Source organism: Eleutherodactylus coqui, chromosome 8 (genome assembly GCF_035609145.1).
Source record: "Eleutherodactylus coqui strain aEleCoq1 chromosome 8, aEleCoq1.hap1, whole genome shotgun sequence".
NCBI lineage: Eukaryota > Metazoa > Chordata > Amphibia > Anura > Eleutherodactylidae > Eleutherodactylus > Eleutherodactylus coqui.
Window position 1 is genome coordinate 17363294 of NC_089844.1, and position 13147 is coordinate 17376440.

A 13147-nucleotide genomic window follows, 5' to 3' on the forward strand; every position below is an offset into this window, starting at 1 on the left:
TCACTCACTATCGCATTGCGAGAAAATCTCGCCAGTGTGAAGGAGCCTTAAAACAGATATGTGTTTTAAAACAGATGTTCCACATCCAATATTGTGTACCTGATCCGGTGCAGTAAATGTCCTGTTGGGGGGCTTTATATCGGGGAAACAGGACAAACACTGAGAGCCAGGATGAGATCTCATCGCCATTCAATTACAGAGGGAAAGACTGAACCACCTGTGGCAAAACATTTTTGTGGTCAGGGACCCAGCATAGAACAGATGAGAGTTATCATACTGAAGGGCAATTTCAAGTCGCAGCGTCACAGAAAAATTTGGGAGTACAAATTTATGGGTCATGTTTGATACCGTCAAGAATGGATTGAACCTCCGCCCGGGATTCTTGCATAAGTGGAAAGTATGCAAGGTCTGAAGGAGGTCAAGAGGGATGTCTTCCTCCCAATCATCACTTTTATTTTTTAATTAAAAAAAATATATATATTTTTTTTTTCTTTAACCCCTTAATGACGCGGGCATTTTTCTTTTTCCATTTTCGTTTTTTCCTCCCCCCTTTAAAAAAATCATAACTCCTTTATTTATTCATCGACGTCGCTGTATGAGGGCTTGTTGTTTTTTGCGGGACGAGTTGTATTTTTCAATGGTGCTATTTAAAGTACCATATAATGTACTGAAAAACTTTTAAAAAATTCAAAGTGGAGTAAAATGAAAAAAAAACAACATTTTGCCATCTTTTAGTGCGTCTTGCTTCTACGGCGCACAAATGGCAACAAAAACGACATGATAACTTTATTCTATGGGTCGGTACGATTACTACGATGCCAAACTTGTATAGGTTTTTTTTACTATACTATACTCCTCTTTTTTTTTTTTAAAGACATAAAATTTTTTTCAGTTATTTTCTGCGGTCATTTTGTGCGCGCAATAACTTTTTTATTTTTCCGTCGACGTAGTTGAGCAAGGTTTCATTTTTTGCGGGATGTCCTGTAGTTTCTGATAGTACCGTTTTGGAATACATACGACTTTTTGATCGCTTTTTATTGCGTTTTTTCTGGGAGACAGGGTAACTAAAAAAATGCATTTCTGGCGTTCTTCATTTCTTTTTTCGAACAACGTTCACCGTGCGGGAAAAATTATGTGGTACTTTGATAGTTCGGACTTTTACGGACGCGGTGATACCAAATACATATTTTTAATTTATTATTTAGATTTTTGAATAATAGATATGGCAAAAGGGGGGTGATTTAAACTTTTACAACTTTTTTTTTTTTCAATTAAAAAAAAACTTTATTGATTTTTTTTTTACTTTACTTTGAAGTCCCCCTGGGGGACTTTAAGATGCGATGCTTTGATCGCTCCTGCAGTATGACGTAATGCTATAGCATTACGTCATATTGCTTTTTGACAGGCAGCCTATGAAGCCACCCCACGGGGACGGCTTGATAGGCAGTCTGCTAAGGCAGCCCTGGGGCCTTTCATTAGGCCCCCGGCTGCCATGACACATGCACGGCTCTCCCGATCTCACCGCGGGGGGGCCGTGCGGGACCCCCGAACATCGTTCGGGGGATTTAAATGCCGCTGTCAGAATTGACAGCGGCATTTAAATGGTTAATAGCCGCGATCGGCCGCGCGGCCGCTCGCGGCTATTGCCCGCGGATGTCAGCTGTTATAAACAGCTGATGCCCGCACTGTATGAAGAGAGGTTGCATCGCAACCTCTCTTCATACATACCCCGACGCTCCATGACGTACCAGGTACGTCATTGGTCGTTAAGGGGTTAAAACTTCATAAAAATTCAGAACTTGACTTGTAATAATGTTGCCATCCACTAGGTGTGCATCCTGTGCATCTCCTTCCATGTGCAGGTTGAAGGAGAGGTAAGACACATCATGATACTGTCCTGTGCTCAGTGGACTGATTTACGATGTATGTCTCCACTCTGTCTGTTGTTTTAGGTTTTGAGTGCAAAACAGTCTCAAATTTCTGTGTGTGAACATTTATTTATTATGTGCCGTCCAAACTAGTTTCATTCATCAGCCTGACGAAGGGGGCTAGATATCCGCGAAAGCTTGTAACATCATGCATTTTTGTTAGCCATTAAAAGGTATCATATCTACAAAATTACGTGGTTTCTCTCACTGAGAACAATCACACATGATAGATTCCTGTGATACTTGGATATTCATTTGTTTTATGGACACATGAATGTGGGTGGAATATGCTGGTGTGTCACCGGGCTGATAGTGATTACAGTGCAGTAACCTTTAGTGATCATTGATTGGAGTCGTCCATTTTTGTTTTTCTTATCTGGGCCCAGACCACCATGAAGACATCTTCCAACCACTCCTTTAGCCAATCTCTGCACACAAACTCACCAGCCTGCTGCTGCCTCTGCCCCTCTCAGTGCCCTCCTTTGTGCCTCACACAGTATAGTGCCCTATTTTATGTCCCACAAACTAATACTTTCCTTATTTTGCCCACCACAAAATAATGTATTTTGTGCCCTCCCACAGTAACCTTCCAGGTCCAGGATGTAAATGTGCATCCTGGCTGAGACACAGTTCCCATGAAAGTGTAGTGGCCCAGAGGTTCCTACAGAACACTCACAGCACACTTGTGCTGTCTCACCTGTCTATATGCTGTCCATGGATGTAGAAGGTGACGTCTGTAGGAGAGACCCTGCATCTCCCCTTCTTCTAAGCCAAGAGCTTAACACTGATGTCAGCTGGTCTGTCATTGGCTGACAGTCAGATTTAATTTCCCTGGAGCAGAGCCCAAGGGCGGTAAAACAACAACACAAGTCTCTATGCAAGAGTGGCAGGAGTCCAGAAAGTGCGGGAATGGAACAGAGGAGATAAAAGGAGGAGTCAGTGAGCAGTTAGGCAGACTCAGCCAGGTGTGAGAGAGGAGACGTTGCAGTACAGTTGTGTCGGAAAGGAGGAGTTACTAGTACTAGAGCAAGCCAGCAGTTCAGCACGTTCCCTTCTAAGGTCGAGCGAGGTGTAAACCCGCTCCCTTGGCACCTCGCAGCGGAGGAAAGAAGAACCTTTCTGAGGTCCTTCTTCATCAAACAGTGAGTCATAGCCACCCGGTGAATTCAAAGCCAGGGTTAGCCGTTCAGCCACTTGTCGCTCTGCTTCATCTATTCTTCACTAAATCCAAATCAATCCTTCATCTAAAACAGTTAGTGGGGAAATTAACCAAATCAGTCCAGTAAGAAAAGAAAGGTGAGAGAGCATTGAAGTCCCGTCTTTATCAAATCAATATCTCTGTATCTTCTCATTGTGTGCAATTGCCTACCTACTACTGCATCTGCGTGTATGTGTTCCACAGTTTTGTGAATCAAGTTGTATTTCAAATACAAAACATTAGTAAATCTGTACACTCCCAGATTTCTAAACTATTACTGGACTCGACTGAGTTATTTCTTCGGCATACCACCCCGAGGGTCCAGACGGAGTTTTGGCAGTACCGTGACAAAACTAGGCCTTCGTCTATGCAGGCTAAGTAAGTTCTTTGGGGCGTTGCAACCCCAAAATCTTGGCATCCTATGAACAGAATAGTTCCTTCTGTGCCTTACAAGTACAAAATGTCGATTATTGGAGACAACCCCACTGGCAATCCGTCAGCCACTGAAGACTCTGCAGATGTTGCCGTGCCAGTCACTGTGCCTACAAAAATCAACCCCTGTAGCTACTAGCACCTCTACCTTTGCGCTGCTAACCATGCCCTATTGCGTAGGAGCCCTATAGCTACCCAAGTACACTGGCGAGCGCCATACATGTGTCAAACACAAGGCCCGCGGGCCGAATCCGGCCCGCTGCCTTGTTCAATGTGGCCCGCGAGCATGGCCGGCATCGCATGCCGACGGCCGCTCACCACAGCAGTGAATACCAGCGAGAAGGGGGGGGGCCGCGGCTCCCCCGCTGGTATTCAGTCAGCGGCGCACAGTGTAACATCCTCCCCCTCCCCTGGTTCCGCGAGAGCAGCAGGGAGGAGGCGTCGGACGTGCACATTGACGTCACAGTGTGCAGCTTCAATCAAGGAGCGCGATAGTGAGCAGCGGAGCAGCGGGACTTCTACAAGGAGGACGTAAGGAGAGGAGGGTGGGAGCAGATATAGATATAGGCAGAGTGGGGAATAGGGAGTAAATATAAAATTAGGAACAAATTGGGGGGGGGGGGGTGAGGACAGAGGGGAACAGATTGAACACTAGAAATCTCTGCAAACCAGAGGAGAGAGAAGAGAAGGGAAGGGGAAGGGGAAGGGAAAGGGGGGGGGGCTCTTTCAGTGGCTCTTTCAGTGGCATAGGAACACAGGGGGCGCTATTACTTCTGGGGCTGATATAGGGAATACTATTAGTAATAGTGTCCCCTATATTGGCTCCAGTAGTAATAGCATTACTGCGGTGGCCGCTGTAGGGGTCATTATTACTGCGGTGGCCGCTGTAGGGGTCACTATTACTGCGGTGGCCGCTGTAAGGGTCACTATTACTGCTGATGCCTCTGTAGGGGTCACTATTACTGCTGATGCCTCTGTAGGGGGTCACTATTACTGCTGATGCCTCTGTAGGGGGTCACTATTACTGCTGATGCTGCTGTAGGGGTCACTATTACTGCGGTGCCCTGCTGTAGGGGTCACTATTACTGCGGAGACCTCTGTAGGGGTCACTATTACTGCGGTGCCCTGCTGTAGTGGTCACTATAACTGCGGAGACCTCTATAGGGGTCACTATTACTGCTGATGCCTCTGTAGGGGGTCACTATTACTGTGGTGGCTGCTGTAGGGGTCACTATTACTGCGGTGCCCTGCTGTAGTGGTCACTATAACTGTGGAGACCTCTGTGGGGGTCACTATTACTGAGGAGACCTCTGTAGGGGTCACTATTACTGCGGAGACCTCTGTAGTGGGCACTATTACTGTGGTGGCTGCTGTAGGGGTCACTGTTTCTGCTGATGCTGCTGTGGGGGTCACTATTACTACTGCTATTACTATGCAGGACACCAAGGGAGGCATTATTTGGGACACAGGTGCTAAAGAGGTGGATGGGGTTGGCTATTATCTAACCTGCTCCTAAAAGACATAATGGTCTTTTACTTAGGTGGCACACCGTAACATTGCTGGTACACCAATTTGAAAATGTCCAGCAAGAGAAAAATAGATGCAGAAGGAAGGCAGTTTAACGAAAAATGGGAGAGCGAATACCTGTTCGTGCTTCAGGGAGAAAAACCGCTATGTCTTTTGTGTCATGAGGCAGTGTCCGTGTTGAAAGAGTATAATATACGACGACATTTTGAGACCAAACATGGCACTAAATATGGTAAATATAGTTTGCAAGACAGACAAAAAATTGTCGAAGAATTAAAAGGTAGACTGCAATCGCAGCAGAATATGTTTACAAAAGCTACAGCCCAAAATGATTCAGCGGTGAAAGCTAGCTTTATTGTGGCTGAAGAGATTGCACGAGCTTCGAAGTGTTTTTCGGAGGGTGCATTTTTGAAGCAGTGCATGCTAAAAGTGTGTGAGCAGGTGCGCCCCGATCAGATGCAGAGTTTTAAAAATGTCAGTTTGTCAAGAAACACCATTGCAAACAGAATTAATGAACTAGCAGAAAATCTGACAACACAGCCGGTTGAAGAGGCATGCAGTTATCTGGCTTTTTCGTTAGCCGTGGATGAAAGCACAGACAACACGGATACAGCGCATCTATCTATTTTTATAAGAGGTGTGAAGGCGGACCTCTTTGTCACGGAGGAGCTCTTGGATGTAATTGCCATGCATGGGACGACAACAGGGAAGGACATTTTTGATGCGGTGGAGAAGTCCATTACTAAAAATAAATTACCCTGGGAAAAGTTGGTGGGGCTAACTACTGACGGCGCGCCTGCAATGTGTGGAGAAAAAACAGGCTTAGTTGGACTTATGAAGGAGAAAATGAAAAAAAGTAACTGCCACACACCTCTGATAACATACCATTGCATTATCCATCAAGAAGCTCTGTGTGGAAAGGTTCTGGAACTGGATAATATCATGGCCACGGTCATGAAAACAGTAAACTTCATTCGGGCACGTAGCTTGAATCATCGCCAGTTCCAGCTGTTTTTACAAGAGATGGACTCTGAGCATGGAGACGTGCCGTACCATACAGAAGTAAGGTGGCTGAGCAGGAGCGCAGTCCTTAAACGGTTTTTTGAGCTTCGAGAAGAAATTGCACTTTTCATGCAAAGTAAAGGAAAACCCTTGGCTGAGCTGTCAGATCCAAACTGGCTATGTGATTTTGCTATGTTGTGTGACATAACCGAACATCTCGCTCAACTGAATCAGAAGCTGCAGGGGCGCAAACAAGTAATCACACAGATGTCCGACATGATCACAGCTTTCCTGCGTAAACTTCACCTATGGAAATGCCAACTGGACCAGGACAATCTTGCTCACTTTCCTGTTTGTCAGAGCATCTCAGCCTCAGTTCCTGGAGCTTTTTCAAGCATTCGATTGGCTACCAAAGTGAGTCGCTTAATTGATGAGTTTGATCGGCGCTTCTCTGACTTTAGAACCCAGCACTCAAGCTTTGCCATCTTTGACAATCCTTTCACCGCTGACGTCAACAGCGCACCCCATCACCTTCAGATGGAGTTGATTGATATTCAAAGTGATAGTGGCCTGAAAGCAAAGTTCAAGGATGCTAAAATCGAGGACTTTTACCGACTACTGCCCCCTGCTTTGATGCCACAGCTCCGACTTCATGCTACCCGTGTTCTTTCCATGTTTGGGAGCACCTATCTATGTGAACACATGTTTTCAATAATGAATCTAAACAAGACCAAGCACAGATCACGCATCACCGATGACAACCTCCATGCTGTTTTACGGATTGCTGCAGCACAAGACCTAAAACCAGACATAGACACACTGACCATGGGAAAACGGTGTCAGACATCGAGCCAAAAAAAAATAGGTAAGCATTTTTTAAAACCTCAATTTGAATACATTTGAATGGTTGTGTTTGCATTTTGTTTTGTGTTCATTGTTTTGAATCACTATGATTCTCTGTTGGTGAAATCCATGGCTGCGCTTTCCATAGTAACACTATGGAAAGCGTTCACTGCATTACCCGCGGTCGGATTATTGCCGCGGGTAACGCAATGAACAATTGCCTGTGGACAGGCAGCCGTACAATTACATTCGGCCCTTTGAAGACAACCATCAGACTGATGTGGCCCTCCGTGAAAATGAGTTTGACACCCCTGCCTTAGAGAATTTAGGGGGAAAATGGAAGCAGCATTCCGATTGTATTCATTGGCAATGGAACAAAAAGGTAGAAATTCTCATGGGTCAGCTAGAGGGTCCCGCTGCCAGAGAGGTCAAAACATGGCCGTGCGAACACGAAAAGACTGTAGGAGATATAATGGACAGGCTACAGACTATCTTTGACAAACACGCTATGTCTGAAATAAAGAACCGTTTCTTCAATAAGAGGCAGAGAGTTGGGGAGACCCTAAGAGAATACGCACTGTCCCTACAGGAGGACATTAAGGCCGTAGTAAGGGCCGACCCTAAGGAGGCCGCTGGTGCCGACCAGGCTCTTAGGGAACAGTTTATTGAGGGCTCAATAACGGAGACTCTCAGGAGCTGAAGATGCTGTCGGTGCAGCACCCCGATAGTACATTTCTACATTCTGGGTACGGAGCCCCAATCCACTGAGGGGGAGGAGCCCCAGACCACTGAGGGGGAGGAGCTTAAGACAGGGATGAACTTGGTGGGTGACAAAAGCTTGTCCCGCCTCTGCAAGTGTGACGTTTGTAGACAGGCTGAGAAATCCAGGGATGATATGTGTGCCCCGCTGCTGGAAACCCAGAGACAAATGACTGAGCTAACTCTCAGCATTGTCGCGCTGTGCCAGAAAGTCAGCGAGCTTGAAAGCCCACATCCGATGCCTCAGTCGTTACTACCTGAGCGCCAGTTACCACCGGGACCGCAGCGGCCGTCCGAAGATTATCCACGCCCCTCGCGGCCAATTTGTAGCATTGTCGCCAATACGGACATGAGATCAACACGTTACCGGGTTCCCCATGTTATGTTTAACCAGGCAACCCCTGAGCAGAAGGACCGTACCCCTGGAGGGCAAACAATAGGTCCACACGTCTCAAAAGGCATTTCTAAATATGTAGACCCCGTCCAGAAGTTATGGTATATGTGGACGGTATGCCCTGCCTGCCCTAATTGATACCGCGTCACAAGTCACTACTATACGTAAACCTGACTTCGAGAAATACTGATCCCCCGAAGTTCTCACCTGTCTGCCTAAGCAATTGCTTAATATTGTGGCGAGCAACGGCTTGCCTGTACCTATAGTGGGGTACTGGGAACCGACCGTTATAGTTGGGAGAGCAGAGCTCCACCAGCAAGGTATACTGGTGGTAGATGTGCCAGATAAGAATGCACCGATTATCACGCTGGGGATGAACGTACTAAAAAAACGCAGAAATGCTAGAAGCGCTGCGAAGTAATGTGCCTGCAGCGTCCCAGGTGTGTTAAAGACCACCATAAAAGCCTTGACAGCTCAGCAGCGGTTTGCTAATCCGCAGGGTCATGTGGGAGAGCCTGCGTGAAAGACATCAGACCGGTTGTAGTTCCCCCGGAATCTAAATTTGTCTTTTGGTGCCAGACACGTCCGGGCTAACATGGTCATGCATATGAGGCTACAGTGGGGCCCATCCCCATAGACGGTCACCCATATCTGATGGCTGCCCGGAGCCTGGCTACTGTAACCGATGGGAAGGTGCTAATTCGCCTCATTAATATTGGGGATGTCCCTGTACAATTAAACAAGTATACCGCCGTGGCACTGGTGTCCCTGCTTGCTCCAGTTGATGTATTTGAAAGTGAGATAGTGTGTTGTAAAGGGCACAGTCCACACAGGCAGGTTCCATTCAGGCTCCCTCCTTATTTTTGGCCAGGTCAAGGACCTCTGGCACTCTATCCCCACCACCGCCATGTGCCGATTAAGGAGAGACACAGGCCTATCCTGCCTTCCTCCTACCAACAGGTCAAAAATATGATCCAAGAAATGAAGGACAATCATATTATCCGGGGGAGCCATAGTCCCTGCGCCGCTCCCATAGTACTCGGGGGGAAAAAGGATGGAGGCATCTGCTTCTGTGTGGATTACAGGAAGCTTAATAGTGCGACACATAAAGATTCCTACCCTCTACCTTGTGTTGAGGAGTCTCTAAAGGCCTTGGGTTCTGCCGCGTATTTTTCCACTCTGGATCTAACCAGTAGGTATTGGCAGGTGCCCATGAGTGAAGCAGATAGGGAGAAAACTGCTTTCACCACACCTATGGGGCTACTTGAGTTTACCTGCATGCCCTTCGGCCTCTGCAACGTCCCAGGTACTTTCCAACGCCTCATGGAAAGGTGTCTAGGCCATAAGAATTTTGAATCCATACTATGATACTTAGATAACGTGATTATGTATTCTAAGACCTATGAGGAACATACCCGACACCTCAGTGAAGGGTTTCAGACCCTCATTGATCACGGCTTAAAAATAAAGCCATCTAAATGTCACCTACTACAAACTAAAGTGAGCTATCTCAGACACATCGTCAGTGCCGAGAGGGTCTACACAGATCCCGATAAGGTGACCACTGTTAATAATTGGCCTACTCCTAAGACCTTAAAAGACATCAGGAGCTTTCTTGGATTTGTAGGGTATTACAGACGTTTCATCCCCAAGTTTGCGCAGATTGTAGCTCCACTACAAGAAGTTTTGCACAGGCACCCTAAAGAGACTTTCAAGTAAGCCATTGCTATAATTTGGCAAAAAAGAGCAAGACCTCTTTTTAACTACTCCCCCCATCCTCTCTTATCCTGATTATGCGCTCTTATGCAACCTGTACACAGATGACAGCTTCAAGGGCCTAGGCGCAGTGCTTAGCCAAGTACAAGAGGGCAAAGAAAGGGTAGTCGCATATGCTAGTTGCTCATTAAGAGGCACTGAGAAATGACCAAAATTACAGCTCCATCAAGCTGGAACTTACCGAACTAGTCTGGGCTGTTACTGAAAAATTTAAGGACTACCTAGCTGCTGCCACCTTTACCACCTATACAGATAATAACCCAGTTACCCACCTGAACACTGCAAAACCAGGGGCATTAGAACAAAGATGGTTGTCCCGCCTAGCCAACTTCATCTTCCACATCAAATACCACACTGGAAAAAACAATACAAATGCCGACGCTCTCTCCCGATTACCTACCACGTTAGACAATTCCCCTGAAGATGACACGTGGGAGGACATTGAGATGCCAGACTTTACACTACGGCAAGCCCACCAGGACTGTCAAACTGTCTCTGCTAATCACCCATCAGAAACTAAGGACACTTTAAAAAAATGGTTCTTGCTTCAGCAAGACAGTCGGGCCTTTGGTAATTTACAAGAACATTTGCTCACAGGTGCCATCCCAAAAAGCATACTACGCAAATCCATGGACCCCAAGTTACAGCGATTGTGGAGACAGAGAAAGAGGTTATTTCTGAAGAAAAATATAATTTACAGAAGTTCCATTGACCCAGCATCTGGGCACCGCCTACACCAGATAGTAATTCCCCGCAGTGATGCCAATCAGGTCCTACGTTTGTATCATAATCAGTCCGGACACTTTGGGGTCCATAAAACAGAAGCTGTGATTCGCCAACGCTTTTATTGGATCGGCATGAGAGAGGATATCGAGAAATGGTGCCAAGAATGCACTGTCTGCGAAAAAAAAGGAGAGCCCAAAATGATCAAAAAGCCACATTGCACACCATCATCACCACCAAGCCTTTGGAAATCCCCACCATTGACCACCTAAAGATTGAACCCAGTAAGTCTAGGCATAGTTATGTACTCACGTTAATTGACCACTACACCAGATTTACAGTTGCCATCCCTGTCAAATATCTCACCGCCAGAACCACTGCTGCCATCGTTTGGAAGCATTTTATCCTCAGTTACGGATGCCCCGACCAAATATTGTCTGACAGAGGACCAGCCTTTGAATCACAACTGTTGCAAGAATTATGTGCCACCTATAACTGCAAGAAACTTCGTACCACCGCTTATCACCCACAAAGAAATGGACTCTGCAAGAAGGCCAATCAGACCATCCTATAGTAGCTCAGAACTATCCCAGTCAAGCAAAGAGATTATTGGTCCATTCTACTACCCGAGCTAATCTACACTTATAGTAACACCCCACATTGTAACACAGGATACATCCCATATTACTTGACGTTCGGCCGCCAAGGAAAGTTACCCGCTGATCTCAAACTTGGAATTCAAGTAGCTGATGATCATAAACCCATCCCTACATCAGATTGGATACAGGATCACCAATGAAGACTCAAGGAAGCCCAAGAAATTGTCGACACCTGCTTGGAAGGAAAAAGGGAAAAACAAGCCCGTGATTTTGACAGACATGCCCATGCATCAAATTTAAAAATCGGAGATCGAGTCTGGCTGAAAAATGAACACTGTACCGGAATACTAGACAACCAAGGGGCGCTCACCCCCTATACAGTCATCACAGCCCATCCTGAGGAAAAAATACAAGTTGTCCACCGCAACAGCCTTAAACTTTGCATTGCTCCACCCCCTTCACCTACAGATTCAGTGTTAGGGTGTGCTGCTGGGATCTGTAGTGTTAAAGTTCCTAGCAGCACAGCTCCACAGGTGAGGGTTAATTGAGCTGGCTGGGTGAGGTATTGCCCAGCAGCCAATCCCCTTTAGACTGCAGCACATATAAACCCAGCTCCTGTCTGTAGGTGATGCTGGTCTTGCACTATTTGGATGTAGTGGTTTGTTTCCACTCAGGTCTTTGTTTGCATGTAGGTCTGTTGTGTCTCTCTGCTTCCCTAAAGATGGTTTGGACACCTGTAGTCCTGGTCTGCAGCACATGCAGAACCCCTTTTCCCTTCCCCTGACAGGTGCGGCCTCCAAACGTCTTATGTCTCATCTGTGTGTCAGTTGGTGGATCCCTGACACAGTTCCCTATGTCAGCACGGTGGCTGACTGTCTATCCCCCCTGTATGAGGACACAGACTTGCTGTGGAGTTTCATCTGTGTGCATGTGAGGTCTGGGTGGAATCCATGTGGTTTGCACTATATGTTGTAGTCTGCTGTAAGCCAGTGCCTGTAGAGCTTGCTGTGTGATCTGTCTTCCGTTGTCTGTCCTGTGCAGCTTGCTGTGTGACTGTGCGACGTAAAACGCCTACTGCCATGCAAACGGCCTTTAAATCACACTTTTTGTCCTGCATGGCAAATACTATTTTAAATAAAAGCAAAGAAAATTTTATTAATTTCGCCTACCAAAAAGACAGAATAGGTACCCAAAAATGGTATCAATAAAACTATGGCTCATCACACAAAAAACAAGGCTCTTGCAGAGATCTGTCTATGGAAAAATAAAAAAAAGTTATGGGACTTTAAATGCAAATTTAAAAAAAGTTTATTTTTTAAACGTAATTATATATATATATAAATAATTTTGGTATTTTCATAATTGCATTTTTATAAAATTACCACATCATTTATGCTGCATGATTTACACTTAAAAAAAAATGAATTTAGGTGTTTTTGTTACCCTGCCCTACAAAAAAACTTTCTAAAACTTTATAAAAGTTACACAATACATTTAATGTACCCAAAAAAATGGTACGAAAACCTTAGCTCGCCACACAAAAAACAAGTCCTCATACGGCCATGTGGACAAAAAAAAACTTTAAAAGTTCTGTTTTTTGAAAAGTGGGGATGAAAGTGTCCCAAAATTTGTCATATCCTTAGGTCCAAAATACACTGCCACTAAGGGGTTAAAAGGTATCGCATCTGTAAGAATGTTACTGTTTTTCTCTTACGGAGAGCGATAACACGGAAATAAATTGTTTTTCTTTTGTTCTAATAACAAGAAGCCTTTTATAGGAAAGTGAAACTAGAAACATTCAGAATGAGCTTTCGCTTCGTGAGATATAAAGAGACATCACATCCAGCTCCATACGAGACATCCAGCTCCACACGAGACATCCAGCTCCATATGAGACATCCAGCTTCATACGAGACATCCAGCTCCACACGGGACATCCAGCTCCACACGGGACATCCAGCTCCAC

At 45.7% G+C, this 13147-nt stretch overlaps 1 protein-coding gene across 1 annotated transcript; it reads left to right on the forward strand.

The window, feature by feature from the left end:
* Positions 1-5136: 5136 nt before the first annotated feature.
* LOC136577850 (general transcription factor II-I repeat domain-containing protein 2-like) lies at positions 5137-7630 on the forward strand. Its single transcript, XM_066577774.1, has 2 exons — positions 5137-6923; positions 7162-7630. The coding sequence occupies exons 1-2, from the start codon at positions 5137-5139 to the stop codon at positions 7628-7630; spliced, it is 2256 nt and encodes a 751-aa protein (XP_066433871.1).
* Positions 7631-13147: the final 5517 nt, after the last annotated feature.